The sequence below is a fragment of the Artibeus jamaicensis genome, unplaced genomic scaffold (genome assembly GCF_021234435.1).
Source record: "Artibeus jamaicensis isolate MK-2021 breed Jamaican fruit bat unplaced genomic scaffold, CSHL_Jam_final contig_444, whole genome shotgun sequence".
NCBI lineage: Eukaryota > Metazoa > Chordata > Mammalia > Chiroptera > Phyllostomidae > Artibeus > Artibeus jamaicensis.
Genome location: NW_026521831.1, coordinates 9,650,859 through 9,667,598, shown reverse-complemented (window position 1 = coordinate 9,667,598; position 16,740 = coordinate 9,650,859). Strand labels below are relative to the sequence as shown.

Below are 16,740 nucleotides of genomic sequence, written 5' to 3'. Positions count from 1 at the left end.
GAGTTACTATTTATTATCCATTGATCTTTGCTAAAAAAAATCTAAAGGGCACACTTCAAAAATAAACTGAACTCACAAGAAAAGAGTAAGATGTAAGAAGCAACAATGAGCAGAGAAAACAGATAAACATGTGAAAAATATAAACAAGTATTGCACTTATATAATGAAAATAATAATTACATAGCAATGATTAATTTGAGGAAATATAAGGTGGGACTAAAATAGTAACAATCATATATAAAATTAGATGGATAATTGAAGTTAAAACATTCTAATGTTCTCAAAGTGGTCGTGACAACCATGGACATAATTTAAATGGTTAATTTTGGACTCTAATAAAGTCATTATATAAGTTAAACATTTCAGGGTATAACTACTAAAAGAATAGAAATAGAATACACAACTTCTAGATCATAGGAAGAAATGAAATAAAGCAATCTTTATCATTTGAATAGAAGTCAGGAAAGGAAGGGAGAAAGCAAGAAGAAAGTATGATAAAAAGAAAAACACAGTAAGAAGAAAAAATAAAAATATATCAGTAATTGTAATACACAGATTTAACTCACCAGTTAAAAGACAGAAACTCTCTGGATCAAAAACAAAATCCAGCTATATGTTTTTTATAAAAGGCACACCTAAAACATAATGACAAAGAAATATTGAAAGTAAAGAGATGGAAAAAGAAACATCAGACCAGCACAAACCAAGAGAAGGCTGGATTATCTTATTAATAGCAAGAAAATGGACTTTAAGGTAAAAAGGATTATTATAATAAGGTAGGGTCATTGTGTAATCACAAAAGGAACATTTCATGAGGGGAATAACACTATTCCTAACCTGAACACCCTTACGAATCGAAGAGCCTTACACTATATAAGCAAAAATGGAGAGATCTTCAAGAAATGGACAAATCCACAATCATTATGGGTATTTTAACATATCTCTTCTGTAACGGACTGATCAAGCAGGACAATGATCAGTGAAGCTATGGAAGATTTGCCTGATGTTAAAAAAATGTATAAAACTTTATATACAACAATTAGAGAATACACTGTCTTTTCAGGTAAACACAAGGCACTTGCAAAAATTAACCATGCAATATATCACAAAGCAAATCTCAAATACCACAAAAATAAAATCACATATATTTTGTTCTCCAAACAGAAAGCAAAATTAGAGCTCACTTACCCAAAGATAACCAAAAACTCATGTTTTTGAAAAAATGAAAAACCCATTTCTAAGTAATTCACGTCCCAATGAAAAAAAGCCACAATGAATATTAGATTATTGGAGTAAGAGGACAAACGTTATGGATCAGAACTTGTGCAACACATCTGAAGCTGCTTGTAGAAACTGAGTTTTATTTTAAAAGATTAAATATTAATGAACTAGGTGTCCCACTCAAAAGTTTAGAAAACATGAAAAACTCACAGAAAGTAAAAGGAGTGAAGAAATAAAGGAATAACATGAAAGAAAGAAAAAATTAGAGCTTGACAAAAGTTATTTGTGGAAGAGAATAATAAAGTGAAATCTCTAGGAAATTGATCAAGAAGGAAAAAAAATTAAAAATCAGCAATAGTAATTTAAAAGAAAATATTACTACAATTAAAATAGATTAATAAGGAAATTTTATTAACATTATGCCAAAAAATTAAAGAAAAAAATAACATTTTCTGTAAACATTAACTTACCAAAACTGACTCAAGAAGAAATCGAATACCTAAATACGACTAAAAATATTTTAAAAATATTAAACTAGTATTTGCAAAAAGCCAATCACATTCATCTAGGAGGTAAAAATTTGAAGTGAATCTGCCAATTAGTGGGACTAATATGAAATAACACTCGTATACTTTGGCAAGAAAAACATAGATATGCTAATTTTTGTAAGTAGAAACAAAAATTATAAAGTTATAGAAATAAACCTAATAATATACTACATGAAGCATTCCAAAGAAAATTATAAAATATTATTAGAGAACATAAAATAGCAAGCAAAATAAATGGGAATATATAAATATTCACTTATGCTAATTCATTAGTAGGAGGATTCAATATCCAAAGGTTGCAGTTCTCTCCAAACTAACTTATAAATTCCATTCCACACTAATGTGAGGCAGCCAAAGACTGAGAACAGATAAGAGAGTGAAGACGGAGTGGGCAGGTGCGGGGAAGGGAGAAAGGAACCGTAGGATAAAGAGTGAAGGGAAGGAAGATTCCCACCTTCCCAGATTTAAGACTTACTGTAAAAGCATGGCCTTTACGGTTTTTGGTTTTGACTAGGGAGATGCAAACAGACAAAAGGAACTGAGTGAAGAACCTAGAAACAGACTCACAAGCATACGCAGGAATTTGGTGTTTGACAGACTGCATTTCAAATCAGTAGGGAAATGAGTAACTGAGTATTCAATGAATAGTACAGTCAATGGGATTATCTCTATTAAAAAGTAAAATAAGATCTGCTCTTCATTTTATACACAAACATTAATTCCTAGTAAATTAAGGATTTCAAAGTGTTAATTAAAAAAAAAGTAAAGAGAATATCTTAATACACTGAGACAGGAAGAGGTTTCATTTTTAAATATTTTGCTCCTCAAGAACAAGAAAAACAGTCCTGAATGGTGTGGCTCAGTGGATTGAGTGCTGGACTGGGAAGCAAAGGGTTGATGGTTCGCTTCCGAGTCAGAGCACATGCCTGGGTTGCAGGCTGGTCCCTGGTGCGGGGCAAGTGGGAGGCAACCACACAATGATGTTTCTCTCTCTCTCTTTCTCCCTCCCTTCACCTCTCTAAAATAAATGAATATAATATTAAAAAAATAAAGGTGTATATGAAAAGCCCACAGCAAACATCGTATTCAATGATGGCAAAACTGAAAGCTCTTCCTCTAAGACCAGTAACAAGGTAGGGTGCTACCTCGCACCACTTCCACTCAACACAGCACTGGAAGTCCTAGCCAAAGCAGCTGGACAAGAAAAAGGAATAAAAAGCATCCAAATTAGGCCCAGACTGGGGTGGCTCAGTTGGTTGGGTGTCGTCCCATGAACTGACAGATCTCCGGTTTTATTCCTGGACAGGGCACATGCCTGGGTTGCAGGTTCGGTCCCCTAGGGTGCATACTGAAGGCAACCAATCGATGTTCCTCTCACACTAACATTTTTCACCCTCTCTTTCTCCCTCCCCTCCCTTCCCTGTAAAATCAAAAATAATATAAAATATTTAAAATTGTCAAATTCATTAAATCAGAAAGTAGAATGGTAGTTGCCAGAGGCTAGTAGGTGGAAAAAATGGTGAGTTGGTGACTGGGTACAGAGTTTAGTTTTGAAAGGGGAAAAACTTTAGAGAACTGTTGCACAATAATGTGACTATAATTAACACTACTGAACTATACACTTAAAAATGGTTAAGATGGTAAGTTTTATGTTATACCTATTTTACCACAAAGGCTTTGGCAAATGATTGATGGGACTTATTTACAGAGACCTAAGAGGTTCTTCGGTAACACATGCAAATGGAAAGAATGGTGAATATATGCTCAGTAAGAATCAGGAATGGCGACAGAGGCACTACAAGCTCCGCCTTAGAGAATGATCTGATTCCTAATGCAAACGTGCTCTTTACGGATCCTGAAGCTCCCTTAGGCATCTTGAGAAACGTATGTTGCAACAGCAGAATCTTGCACATATTATTAACTAGGCATTTATCAGAGGAAACTATAATTTAAACTTTCCTACAAATAAGAATATTAAGGGAGAATAATTTAAGATTCTCATCCATATATTTTAATCTTGCTCAAAGTAATCTGAACAGTACCTCCTACAAGCAGAAACTGGTGTTTACAGAGAGCTCTACACTTTCGTAAGCAGTAGCTGATTGTGTCCATGTGACAATCTTCTAAACTAGACATGGCAGATACTGTTTTACTGATGAGGAAACCAAGACTGAGAGGGGTTAATGACCAAGTGACTCGCCCAATGTCACATAGCCAGGAAGTATAGAACCAAAAAGATCTCCCAGCTTTATTTTGTATTCTTTGCACTCACTAAAAGCCTCTTTTATTAGTGAATCACATTATCTAAACTGAGCACAGGCTGCATTTTTCTACTTTCTGGGATGAGAAAACAGTCACAAATCCATAGACCTTTTCTTTTAAGCACATCTACCACAGCAGGGAGTTATAACTGACTTAGCTACCTGTGTTTTAAATGTCAAGGATGCTATTTTTCTTCTAGTTTTATTTCTCTGTGTGTAGGCTCATTCTAATAATGCTGGGAAAATTTTCAAGTGCTCAGTGTTAAATTATGAAAACAGAGACCATATTTAAGCACACGGTAAATAATAACACACAAATGTATCATTTTGACATTATTTCTTTATATATAGGTAAGAACAGATGCCCTTAATGTTTTTAAAGTCTTCAGTTAGACTCATACATCCAATACCTAGCAGATTCTTCTGACTCACAGTGAGAACTCAACAAATGCTTGCTGAACTGCACTCTCAAAAAATCCATGAAGGACATATCCAGCCTGCAGATAGTTAGAAATACCTTCTTTCATTCTCGGAATCTCAAGGGATTTTTCAGATTCTGTGGTTGAGAAAAGAACACATCTGTACAAGTACCAAATTTGCCGTGCTCCTTATCATATAAAAGATTTTTAAGGTTTCTAAAATAAATAAATTTTATTCAATGTACAATCTAGGTTAGCAAAATGTAATCTAAAATAATTCATAACTCAAAATTAAATATTAGAAATAATTCATAAATAAATAATGCATATTAAATAGTCATATAACTATTTGATGAATACCTCTAGAATGCAGGCCCATTAGGGCAAGGAATTTGCTATGTTCACTACTATATTTCTAGGGTCTAGTACAATACTTGGTATACAGCAGGTACTCAATAAATATTTGCTGAGTTATTAAATTAACAAATATACAGAGATGAGTATTACACCATGAGCAGGAACTTCAGGCATACATAACTTCCTAAAAATTAAATGAAAATATATTTCCCCAAGCAAATGAGGAATCTGTAATACATAAAACTAAGATATACTGAAAGAAGGAGGGGGAGATCAGTTCAGTTTTCAAAGGTTGAACTTGAGAAGTCTATGAGAAAGTTAGGTGGACATACACTGTGGGCATGTTTGGGTCTGGATCCCGGAAGAAAAGTCAGTGTTGGCCATGTATTTGGGAAGTACCAGCACCGGGACAGATTGCACATAAAACGAGAGGAGGGCCCAGCACTGGACTGTGAGCAGCGCAGGACTGAACGGTCGGGCAGAAGAGGAAAAGCCTGTGAAAACAGAGGGAGAAAGAAGGAACATCAAGGGAGTGTGGTGTCACAGAAGCCAAGGCGAGAGGCAATTTCCAGTCCAACACTACCCACTGGCCAAGGAGGATGAGGACTGAAAAGCACCAAAATTGAAGTGAACTGTGGCCTTGGCAAGAACTGCTTGGTCAGTTGGCAAGGATACAAGCCAACTGCAGCCGACGTGGAAGTGAGAGGAGACACGTGGGTCAGTAAGGAGAGTGGGTAAACCAACAGTGACGAAAGAGAACAACAGGACATTAGCTGGAAGGGAATACGGGATTCTGAGCTTGTTCTTGTTTTTATCTATCTGGTTGCTGGTCAGTCTGTCCATCCAATTTGTCACTCCATTAAAAAACTTTGAAGACAGGAGAGACTAGTCATGCTAAAATGGTGACAGAAAGGGCCCAAGAGGAAGAGGTTGAAAAGGAGAGAGGTCGGTTAGAGAAAGAGATAGAGATATAAAATAGAAACTGGAAACCAAGGAAGAAACTCCTTGAAGTGCAGTTTAAACTGAAAACCGAGGTGGTACGATAGGAGCAGATAAACAAGAAACTCACTCATTCCAAGAGAGACGATGTTTCAATGTGAGTTGGGCTGAGAAGTGAAAGCAAAAAGAAATGAGAGCTAATCACAACACAAATTGTTTGGTGGGAATATTTTCAAGGTAGAAAGGATCTAGGCATGAAAACTGGCTAAGCAGGAAATGGGTGGGATAGGGGGCAACAGAGCATTAGACAAAGTTCTCGGGGACTCAGAAAAGCTTCCCCAGCTCTGGGAGTGCTACCAGAATCCTCACGTGACGGTGTGTTCTCTAGGACTAAGCTGGTTGGTCGTCTTGCAGGGAAAAGAGAGATGAACTGCAAAGCTTACGAACACGTGACAACTCACCCCTCTATTACTAAATGCAGTTAAACTGTGTGTAGTGAATAGGAAGGGAGTCTGTAAGTTGCTTCTCCACTGCAGATCAAATCCCTGTATTTCATTTTTGCACCTAAACAACCAAGTCCTCAAAAACTATGGCCTCTGGTGAGCATGCCCTTCCTTCCCTCGAGGAGTAGCTGCTGACGAGACGGGCAGAAAACACCGTCGCGTCTCCTGTGAGGAGCAGCCTGGCTGATTCAGTCACACAGCGGATCTGACTAATCGGTAGGGAAACCCAACAACTCCAATCTATGTTTGATTATTGTTTGCTTATTTCTGTTTTGGTTCCTAACATTTTGCTGCTCGCCTACATCTGCCGAGTGATCAGACACACACGCCCATGACCACGGGTTTACTGTGATTCTTTTCCCTGTTGTATTACCAGAACCCCGCCTAGCTCTAGCCCGGACAAGGCCCTCACCCAGTACTCATGGAGCGAACGGGCAAGGGTATGAATGTTCCATGGAGAGAGGCAGGTGAGCACCACATCTTTCTACGCGGGGGGCCTGTACGTGCCAGGGGCCCTTCGCAGTCTGCTGCAGCTGACAGACCCCCTGCTCAGAATGGTGTTTTTAAAAATACAGTATGACTGAAGAAACTAAGTCTATGAAAGTACAGACAGAGGAAACGAATTATATTGCAATCAAAATATAAAAAGAAGTTGTGACATCATCACAAGCCACAGGTGGACTATCTCATACATCCCTGGGACCTGTTCTCTGTACATCCTTCCGATCAAACCTCCTGTGCCCCACACCACCGGCCCCCCTACTTTGAGGGGTAAGTGAGGCCCCAGTGCCTGAGCCTCTGTGGGGGTCAGAGGTGTAAGGTGGCCTGCGTTGGGGCTTCTCCCACCACTGGTTTAGGGTGTAAGTGTGATCCAGGAGGCTCACTGAAGCTGAAAACCAAGGAGGGAGAACAGGAAACTCATTCCAAGACAGATGACATTTTAATACAAGTGGATGTCGGTTACAATGAGTATTTCTGCCACCTATGTCCCAAATCTGGTTGGTATCTTCTTCTCTCCCTTCCAAGTGCACGCCTATCCCACTCTTTGTTACTTGCAGTGGGTTTGGTGATGAAGCAACTGTCAACATTTAATCAGTCACATTTTACTGAAGTTGCCACTAACTTTTGCAAAGGAGAAAAAGTATTAAAAATCGAACTTCAATGTAAATTTCTCAAAAACTCATCTAACTGATTTTATAACTATGATTTTCTGTCAAAGATAATATATTATTATACCCACAGCTTCATGAAGGCAGGCACTTTCTATTTTATTCATCATCATATCACCTAGTTCCTAGTGTAACAAGTGGTCAACCAATATTCATTAAATAAGTAAATTGAGTGAATATAGATAAGATTTAAAAAATTGAGACACTTAGTTTTTATAGTTTCAGCAATAATTCACCTAGGGCTGCTTTGGCATATGACAAAAAAAAGCTAACAATCAGAAACAGGGACACCTAATTTGGACCCAAGAATAATATGTTTCATACGAAGTCGTCTACTTCAAAAATTTTACTGCGGTTTTGTATTCTGTATCAATCGCTTCTCAAATAGACATGAACTGACATTCATATTTACTTAGTTACACTGAATACCCAGTAAGTGTACAAATATCATTTTATTACAACTGCTGCGTAAATGGTACTAATTACAACCAACAGATGTACAATTTTAAATGTAATTAAATATTTTCGTAATATTAAACTAGCTCAATCAGTATTAAAATGCAAAGTCCTCCATACTGAAAATCTGCACATGAGCAGATTTTAGTTCATATAAGCGAAACAAAACAATAAGATTATTCAAGAATTAACTCTTATATTCTTATCATTTTTGCCAAGTGAACTCAAAGGACCATCACAACGAGACATGTCCTACTTTGTAACCATTATGTAAACCATACATGCTTGGATTTCTAACTTTCTAGTGGCTACCACCTAAGCCATCATTCTCAAGCCCCCCCTGGGGAGATTAACCCCCCCATGGGTTATTTAAAAATTTCAGTTACATTTTATGGGGAAAGTTAAATGCATAGTTTTGTTTTGTTTTAACCTGGGGAATACAGATATTTTTATCAAAGGTTTATTGCAATTCTAACAGAATGGTTCCACGGTAATTTTAAACCAAAAATCTTTACAGTCACTCGTGCCAAATTTTGTGTAGGTAGATCTACACAAAAATCCATAATCCATATAGTATTACTCCCATTAAATGCTTATTCTATAGCTAATTTTCATCATTGTTTATATTCTGTTATTACTAACTTTAAATTAAAATTGTAATACTCACTTCATCAGCCACAAACTCCTTACTCAGACCAAAATCTGTCAGCACCACATGGCCGTTAGAATCAAGCAGAATATTCTCAAGCTTAATGTCACGGTATATAATTCCCAACTGCAAAAACAAATAAATATGCATTTAAAAATAACAACTTCCGTAAGTCTTTCATATCTACCTTAAAAACAAACCCAAAAGAGGCAGTCTCCTGCTGAGCTATCACAGATCCTAGTCACTGAACAGGCAGATGCTGATCCTCCATCTCTGGGCGCATCCGCTGGGTTCCCCGCAGCCCTCCAAGCAGGTCCTCCTTGTCCGTCACTCCTGCTTGGCCTGCTTCTCTGGCGTCTCCCGGCCAACTGTTGCTTCTTCTTGCCTCTGTCCTCCTTCACAGACTCCACCCTCACCCCAGACGATCTTCAGGTGCCCTTGGCCAGTTCCGTCCACCACTTCCCAAATGGCTTGAGCGTGGCTTCCAGACTAATCAGGTCCAACAGCATTCACGGCTCTGTTTTTATTCCTACAGCAGTTCCAAACAAACCCCCATTTTTTTTTTTTTTTGGTTCATCAGTTTTTTTTTCTTTTTTTTTTTTATTTAGTTATTTTTTCAGTACAGTTTTTTGCAAACCCCCATTTTTGTCTCTTCCTGGGAAACCCGGTGTTAACGAAACTGGCTTTGTGTGATCCTTCTTTGTGTTTCTCTTTCCCGGGCACTAGGATGAAGGGGAACCTCCTCGCTGAGAACTGACTTGCTACGTTACTTCCACTCCCTGTCAATCACATCTGCACCCAGCAGTCACCACGTCCTCCACTTCTGTTTCTGATGACCCTGTTTCAGTAAGAATGAATGCGTATGGATTCTCCTTTAATAACCAGAATTAAAGCTTTCACACAAATTAAAACCTGAATTTACTAAGCTTTCCTGTCAGAGCTTTGTATTTTGTTAGTCTTCACTCTGGGATTTATGGGGATTCCCACCACCCTTTTTATGCCATAAAAAACTACTTCCAACAACTCTAACCATAGAATGGAAAGACCTTATCAGCCTACTCCTGGGCCCCACTTGGCTCATGTATAAAAAGACGTCCTGCCCTGGCTGGTGTAGCTCAATGGATTGAGTGCGGGCCTGCGAAACAGACAATCGAGGTTCGATTCCCAGTCAGGGCACATGCCTGGGTTGCAGGCCGGTTCCCTGAAGGCCACTTTCCAGCAGGGGACGCGCGAATGGCAACCATACATTGATGTTTCTCTCCCTCTCTCCTTCCCTTCCCCTCTAAAGATAAATTAAATCTTTAAAAAAATAAATAAAGTGTATTTTTTTAAAAAAAGACGTTCTAACTACTTTCCATCCCACAACATAACCATAAGCGTGAAACTTGTCACCACACCGACAATTCCATCGAAAGGAGCACTGATGTCCACTCCCATCACCTCGGTTCAGCTCCCTCTCCGCTAACTCCTTGTTCTCTTTCCCTCCAGTGCACTTCAGTCCCGCCCCCCCAGGGTCTTTTCTCTTTCCCTCCTGCTCTTACAAATCCCTCATTCACTCCCCTTAAGGTTCCTATTCTGAACCCCTCTCCCTCCACCTGCCGGGTCTCATTCCTGTTCTGGGCTGGATCTGCCCTTTTCTTGATTCTGCGTATCTCTTCCTGTATATTCTCATCATTGTTCCTCTTCCACCCATTGTCTCCATGGTGCCATTCTAACTCCCTGGCTCCTTCCTGCCTTTCCCCCTCATTTCTCTCCTTCCTCTTCTGTGCTCCACAATCAGCACTTTAATCTGTTTATCAGTAGTCCAGTGTAGGACCTGAACACTGGACAAAGAAGGGTTGGCAAAGAAGAGTGGTGGTTTTCTGATGTGCCCGCATCATCTATCATCCCAATTCAGTGACTCGAGCCGTGGAGGTCTCCTTGGAGCCTCACAGCTTTGGTAAAAATGACTCTAGTGCTTTCTGTTGCTGAGGCACAAGCCTTGTCTACGTAATGACTATCTGCTTGTACAATAATGCTTCTTTATTAAGTTAAAAAAAGCTGTTTTAGTCAAAGTTTCTTGGATCAAGATTAAGAGCACCTGAAGCAGTGTTTTTTTAAGTTTAGACTGATGTTTACAGAGTTCAAATGGCCTCACAGACATGAACTTCATAGAAAGTTTTTAGCAACTGAGTTCATGCTCCATGGAGGCAATGGGGGGGGGTCGGGGGAGTAAGAGAGGGTCTCTGGGACAAAACACATGGGCCAGAGTGGGAGTGGGAGACAGCTGGGCAGCACAGGTGGAGGCTTCTTTCAATAATCCATATTCTCCAACCTACTCAGAAAACACACCTGTGAAGACGTAAGGCCGTCTACAACAAAGTCACAACTAAGAAAATACACATTGTATATTCTGGTTTCATCTTAAAGGTTATTTTAAGAATGAAAAGTTCATGATAATAACTATACTTGGTGCCAGCTGGGTATTGGAAATACCAGGGCAAACACTTTGTAAAGTATACTGCTGTCTAATCACCATGCTGCACTACTGAAACTAATATAAAATAATACTGAAGATTGACAGATTTTCTTCTGATGATACTTTGTAATAAGCAGTAGGGTTTTTTTATGAAATTGCTCAGGTTCTACATTATCAATCTGCATCACAGGAGCTAATACAAAAAGTCGATTTTTAAAAAAGAAAACTGTGAAGCTGCAAAACTCGATCAACGGTCTACACATGTGCTTTCACAGTCCCCTCACAGACAGGGACACGTGAAGATGTTCGCTCTGTCGGCGAGGCGTGGCTTCAGTTAGCAGGAAGCGCAGGGGCAGGGCGGGGCGGCTTACCTTGTGCAGGTGTTCCAAGGCGAGCACCACCTCTCCCGCGTAGACCTGCACCTCGGGCTCCGTGAAACGCTCTCTTTGAGAAAGATGAGTAAAAAGTTCTCCACCATTTATATAATCTAAAAATGAAATACAGTGTTCTCTCTTTGACTTGTGCTCAAAAACTACAGGAAGAATTTCCTTTTAATCACTTCAGATTAACCATAAAGCGTTGATTTTAATGTGTTTTTTGGGCACAATTCTTAGCATACAGGTTCATATGGAATATGTTACTAAATGCATATAGGAATGACTATCCTAGCTGCAACCAAGTGAATTTGCATAGAGTATTGCCACTAAAACTCTTCCATGAGTCCTGCATATACTTAAATACAGTTTCCAAAAGACGGCATGCCAGAACCTTCTGCCGCCGCCCAGTATTTAACTTGCTGTGCGGTGCTGAGACATCCGCCACTCGGTGACTGAAATAAAAGATGAACGGAACACAGGAAACTCCCATCTTTCCTTTTTAACAGTCACTGTTTCTAGGCAGATGCCCTATTTTCCAGAGTTTTCTATGTACCCTTCCAAAAATGCATGATAGGTAGCAGGTAGCCATCCTGTGGCCCCTCAGAGCCCAACAGAAAAAGGGGCGCAGCGCGGCCGAATCAAAACACCTGAACCCAAAGGGCTTCTGTCTCCCTGTCACCCGGCCCCATTTATCTCAAGAGGAAGGGGGAATAAGAGATGAAAGGCTACAGTGAGAAATAAATCAAGAAAACTGAGTGATAATAAAAAACTCAACACCATTATGTTCATAACTGGCCCTAATAAGACATGTATTGGTAAACCAATAATAATTTCATCAGGAACTCATCACTGCCACCTTAACACATGACAACGTACACCTAGAAAAGTCACAGATATAGTGTAAAGCTTTTCTCCTAAAAAAACTGAAAAGCATTTATCACAAGTGTTTCCATCTGTTGTACTTACCACAATTTGATAAAAGAACAAAGCAAAATCTTCATGAGCTCACCAATTTTTATCATTTTAACTTTGAAGTCCCCATTTAACTTTAAATTCTAAAAAGCAGATACAGCAGTAATGGCTCGTTGTCTTGCAGTGTTATTTCACCAAGCACACACCAGCACAAAGCACCGCCTGACTAAGGCTTCTTCATTTTGCCAAGGGGTTTCGATTGTATCTTAACACAAAGCTAATTATTACACAGGTATAAAAGAAAATAATATTCCTGCAAACAAGAAATTTTTTCTACCTTTAAGTATTTACTGAAATCTAGCATGATATTTATGCATAAACACTAGTATTTATTTTGGATTCTGGGAATATGGTTCTTACTCCTAAGACAAGAGTTTTCTAGAATTTTAATGAACATCTTGCGGTGTTTATTTACCCAGTCCCGGTACTTTGGGAGGAAGTGGACTCTAACCTCTGTCTCCCCTGAGGCAGGAGCTGGTGAGATCTCTCTTTGGCTCCTCCCACCGGCTACTTAGGTCCTTGCCGGGTGCATTCTCTGTTCAGGAGTCAGTCAGCACACACAGATTTCGGAACTACCTCACCTGTGGGTCCCTTCTTTCTAGAGTCCCCTTCCCCCAAATTTGCAGCCACTGATAGCAACTTGAACTTGACTCCTCGGCTTTCTAAGATGATCATTTCTGGACTATATTTTGACCTGCTATTTTGCATTTCCTCAGAAAGAAATATTTTCAGTAGTTAAGAACACAGTCTTTGACATCAGAATGTGCAAAAATTCTAGGTATCCTACCTATCAGTTGAGTGGCTTTCAGCAAGTTGCTTAATCTCATTAAATCTACAACTGTATTTATAAGAAAAATATATTTTCTTAGGGTTTGTTCATTTCATTCAACAGATATTTGAGTCCTCATTATGTACCAGTCACGCTTCTAGGTCCTATACACACAGCACCAAACAACACAGACAATGATCTTCATCCTACTACAACCTGCATTCCTGTGGGAAGAGAGAAACACATATAAATGAGCTACTGTAAATATGTGGGAAGATGATGATTACTACCCCCCCAAAAAACCAAAAACAAAAAACTCCAGCACAGATAAAGGCAGATGAGGAGTGCGAGGGTAGAAGTGAGGACAGCATTTTAATAAGGGTGCTCAGTTAACGCCCCACCAAGGTGACTTCTGAGCACAGACTTTAGGAACGTAAAGACATAAGCTAAGCTCTTCGAGGGAAGACTCTTCCTGGCAGAAGTAAAAGCAAAGGGCAAAGACCCTGAGGCAGGAGAGGAGGGCCTGGCAGACTTGAGACTCAGGAAGGAGGCTGGCGTGGCCAGAACAGTGATGAGGGAAGAGGAGTGGGAAAGCCCAGGCCACGGAAGCGAGTGGGTAAGGGCACTGGGGCAGCGCAGGCGGGTCCTTACGGCCACTGCGGAGGCCGCTCTGTACGTCCAACTGAACAGGGGCCCCCGCAGCGGGGCAGCACAGAGCTTCTGCCGCCATAAGGGTTCCATCTTCTCTGAATGAAATGGGAAACCTCTGGAGGATTCTGAGTTGAATTAACAGTACAAGACCTGCATTTTAACAGGACCAATGACTCTGACCACTGCATTGAGAACAGTGAGGGTGGAAGTCAGGAGCTCCCATGCAATGCACAAGGTGAGAGATGACAGTTGCTAAGACGACAGTAACCACAGGGCAGTGGCAGGACCCAGCGCCACCTGTGTGCCTGAAGAGATAGGAGCCGGGCTGCCCGCGGTGGGGAAGGCTGCAGAAGGGCGGGTTTGGAAGGGGCAATCCAGAGTACACTTGGCTGTGAGGAATACATCGTGTCTGACATGTAGTGAAACCTCACTAAGTGGTAGATATTCTCATTATCTTGAGTTATATATTCTGAGACAGTTAAGAGGTTCAAGAGAGCTCCACCAGAACTTATTCAAAGGAAGAGGAAGACAGATTTTTTAATGGCCACTTTTAGAGCATTTAAAAGGCTTCATGAATCATCCTGAAAGTGCTCCATGTAAATTCTTTGAAATTACTGCATTTTTTCGAGTTTGTGTACGCAAATGTGCCTTCCTCTGAGACAAGAGGGTCCACAGCTTTTATCGGATTCCCCAAGGAGTTGTAAGCCAAAATCATTTAAGGAACATCACCCTAAACCTGGCATTATACGTCTGAATGGAAACGTTCCTCTCTAATTTACAAACAAACAGCTGAGTGCTGACCACCAGCACAGGGGAACATCCGAGAGCAGGTTTCTACCACAGCTCGCCAGTGCCATGAACTTGACTGGCACAGCCCACACGCCCAGCACCGCTGCTCCTGGGCACTCAGCTCACTGCTCCAGACGCCAGCCCTGGCTTGGCATAACTGTCCTGGAGCTTATTTGGATTTCAGATTGAACTGGGGATGTTCAGAAGCTTAAAAAGTGAAATGGAGCAAGGGGTCTCATTCTCAACGAGACCTGGGAATGCGGAGGACGGGCTGGACTTGCCTTCCAGCGTCTTTACACCTCTGTACTTGTCTCGACATCCAGCGACTGTTAGAGGAAAGGCTGGGGCTTGTCCTAGAAACAACTTAGCCAGGCAGTGAAACAGCAAATAACAAAATTCAGAGAGGACTGTAGGGGTATGGTTGCATCTGAGATGAACTATACAATTTTTATTCCCTTGCGAGAGAACGCAGGAGTCGGGATGAGTGTGGCTCTGGGAAAGCGGCGGCAGCAGGGTCAGCCTGGTGAGGGGCGTCCTGCACACCCAGGCGCTCGTGGAAACAGGAGAGTCATTCTTCTCGGTGTTATGACTCGAGATTTCTGCCCCCTCCTCCTGCAACAGGACATGAGCTGCATTTTTTTCATATGCAAGACTTAATTGAAAAATACACATTGAATAAAGCACCTGAGTGGAAAATAATACTAGAATTATTTAAGGTCCACTCTGCCCGGTGGGCTTGTGATCCATGCCAACTTTTCTACCCTGAATAACTTCCCTATCAAAATTCTGGATTCATTAGGTTTCTAGAAATTACCTTCCTCAAGTCTTTGCCAAGTCCTTCCATAAGTAATTGCAATGTGAGAAGTTTTCTGTTCTTGTTTTTAAAGCCAACGCTGACTGCCTTTATTCTTTTTAGGGCAGGAACACTGCCAGCAACAGCACGCAAATGTCGTTTCACTGCTGTTCCTGAGGCTGCCTGCCTCTGAGGACATCACGGTGAGAAGGAACGAGGCACACTCCCGGCCGCCGCTGCCTGCATGGAAGCAGCACCCTAATCCCAGGTGAGTCCCCGAAGTGAGGAAGGGCCCCTGCCAGATGACAATTCAGTGCACTAAGGGTCTGGGCCGTCCTCCTTAAACATGGCTCAGTGCTTTTGAGACTAGACGGGGAAGTACTAACATCTGGAGGTACCGGGCACTTCCTGTGTGCCTGTTCAGTTAGATGTGATTATGAACTTGATCCTCATGCACAATGCTCTGCACCAGGCACTGTTGTAACAGTATTACCCCCAGAGAAAGGAAGGCAGTCTCAAGAGAACAGCGAAACTCAAAGAGCTTGACTGCATCACGCAGAGACGCACATCCAGTAAGTGGGGTGACAGGGGTGTGAATGGGGGCAGCCTGACTACAAAGACGGTGATTTTTCCTGACACACCAGGACTGCCCTTCCCCCCCTCCGTAGGCGTCACTGTCACTAGGAGCAGCCCCATTAGGTAGGCGGTCTTGCTAATCACTGTCAGAAAAACTGTCTTAAGACCCACTATTCTATCTCTCAAATGCTTAAATGGCTTAGAGCCAATAATTCTATATATATTGGGCCATTTCATTTCACTGTCTTTCACACTTTTCACAATTAAGTTTCAGAGTTCTTGTCAGAATGTCACCATACTCAAAAGTAGACATTCAGGGCCAGGATGGGAGAGTAGCTTATACTGAGGTATTTTTTTGATGGCCACAATAAACGTTTCAATCTTCTCCTTGAGAATGCGCCAAGCTAAAATGATCACTGACATATTTATGGCACAGGCCTGAAGAGCGAATTTATGTCTTGGAGGACTGCGCCCAGGCTGCTCCCTCATTCAAGTCTCTGGCCTCGCGCGCAGGAGTATCTACAAAGAGGCCCTGACCGGAACCCACCTGCCTGTTCAAGCCCAAGTGACTGGATCTGACAACACAGAAGAGCTACCTCCGAATTCTTGCCACAGATTAGAGCCTCAAACTGTCTGCAGTCCAAACCTCAGCGAATGCTCAGGTGTGGGAAATCACATACCCCCAGGGCAACATACGTAGTCTACACACCTTTCTGGATGTGCTGGAGCGGCCTGAACAAAGGCAGAGCGGGAGAAAGCTAGGAACACGAATAACACTGTTTTGGAAAAATTAGACTCTAATCTGGTTGCACAGGCTTACATTCTGAGGGACA

General features: G+C 41.1%; 1 protein-coding gene across 5 annotated transcripts in view; it reads right to left on the bottom strand.

The window, feature by feature from the left end:
• Nucleotides 1–16,740, bottom strand: part of RPS6KA5 (ribosomal protein S6 kinase A5) — a 126,285-nt gene that overhangs the window by 44,779 nt on the left and 64,766 nt on the right. For 4 of the 5 annotated variants that reach the window (XM_037130404.2, XM_053666092.1, XM_037130403.2 and 1 more), the window contains 2 exons: nt 11,352–11,467; nt 8,541–8,648 (listed from right to left, as the gene is read on the bottom strand). The exons of the other annotated variant lie outside the window; for it this stretch is intronic. In XM_037130404.2, coding sequence (XP_036986299.2) covers nt 8,541–8,648; nt 11,352–11,467 — 224 coding nt within the window. The remainder of the gene's footprint in view (nt 1–8,540; nt 8,649–11,351; nt 11,468–16,740) is intronic. 5 annotated transcript variants of the gene reach the window in all.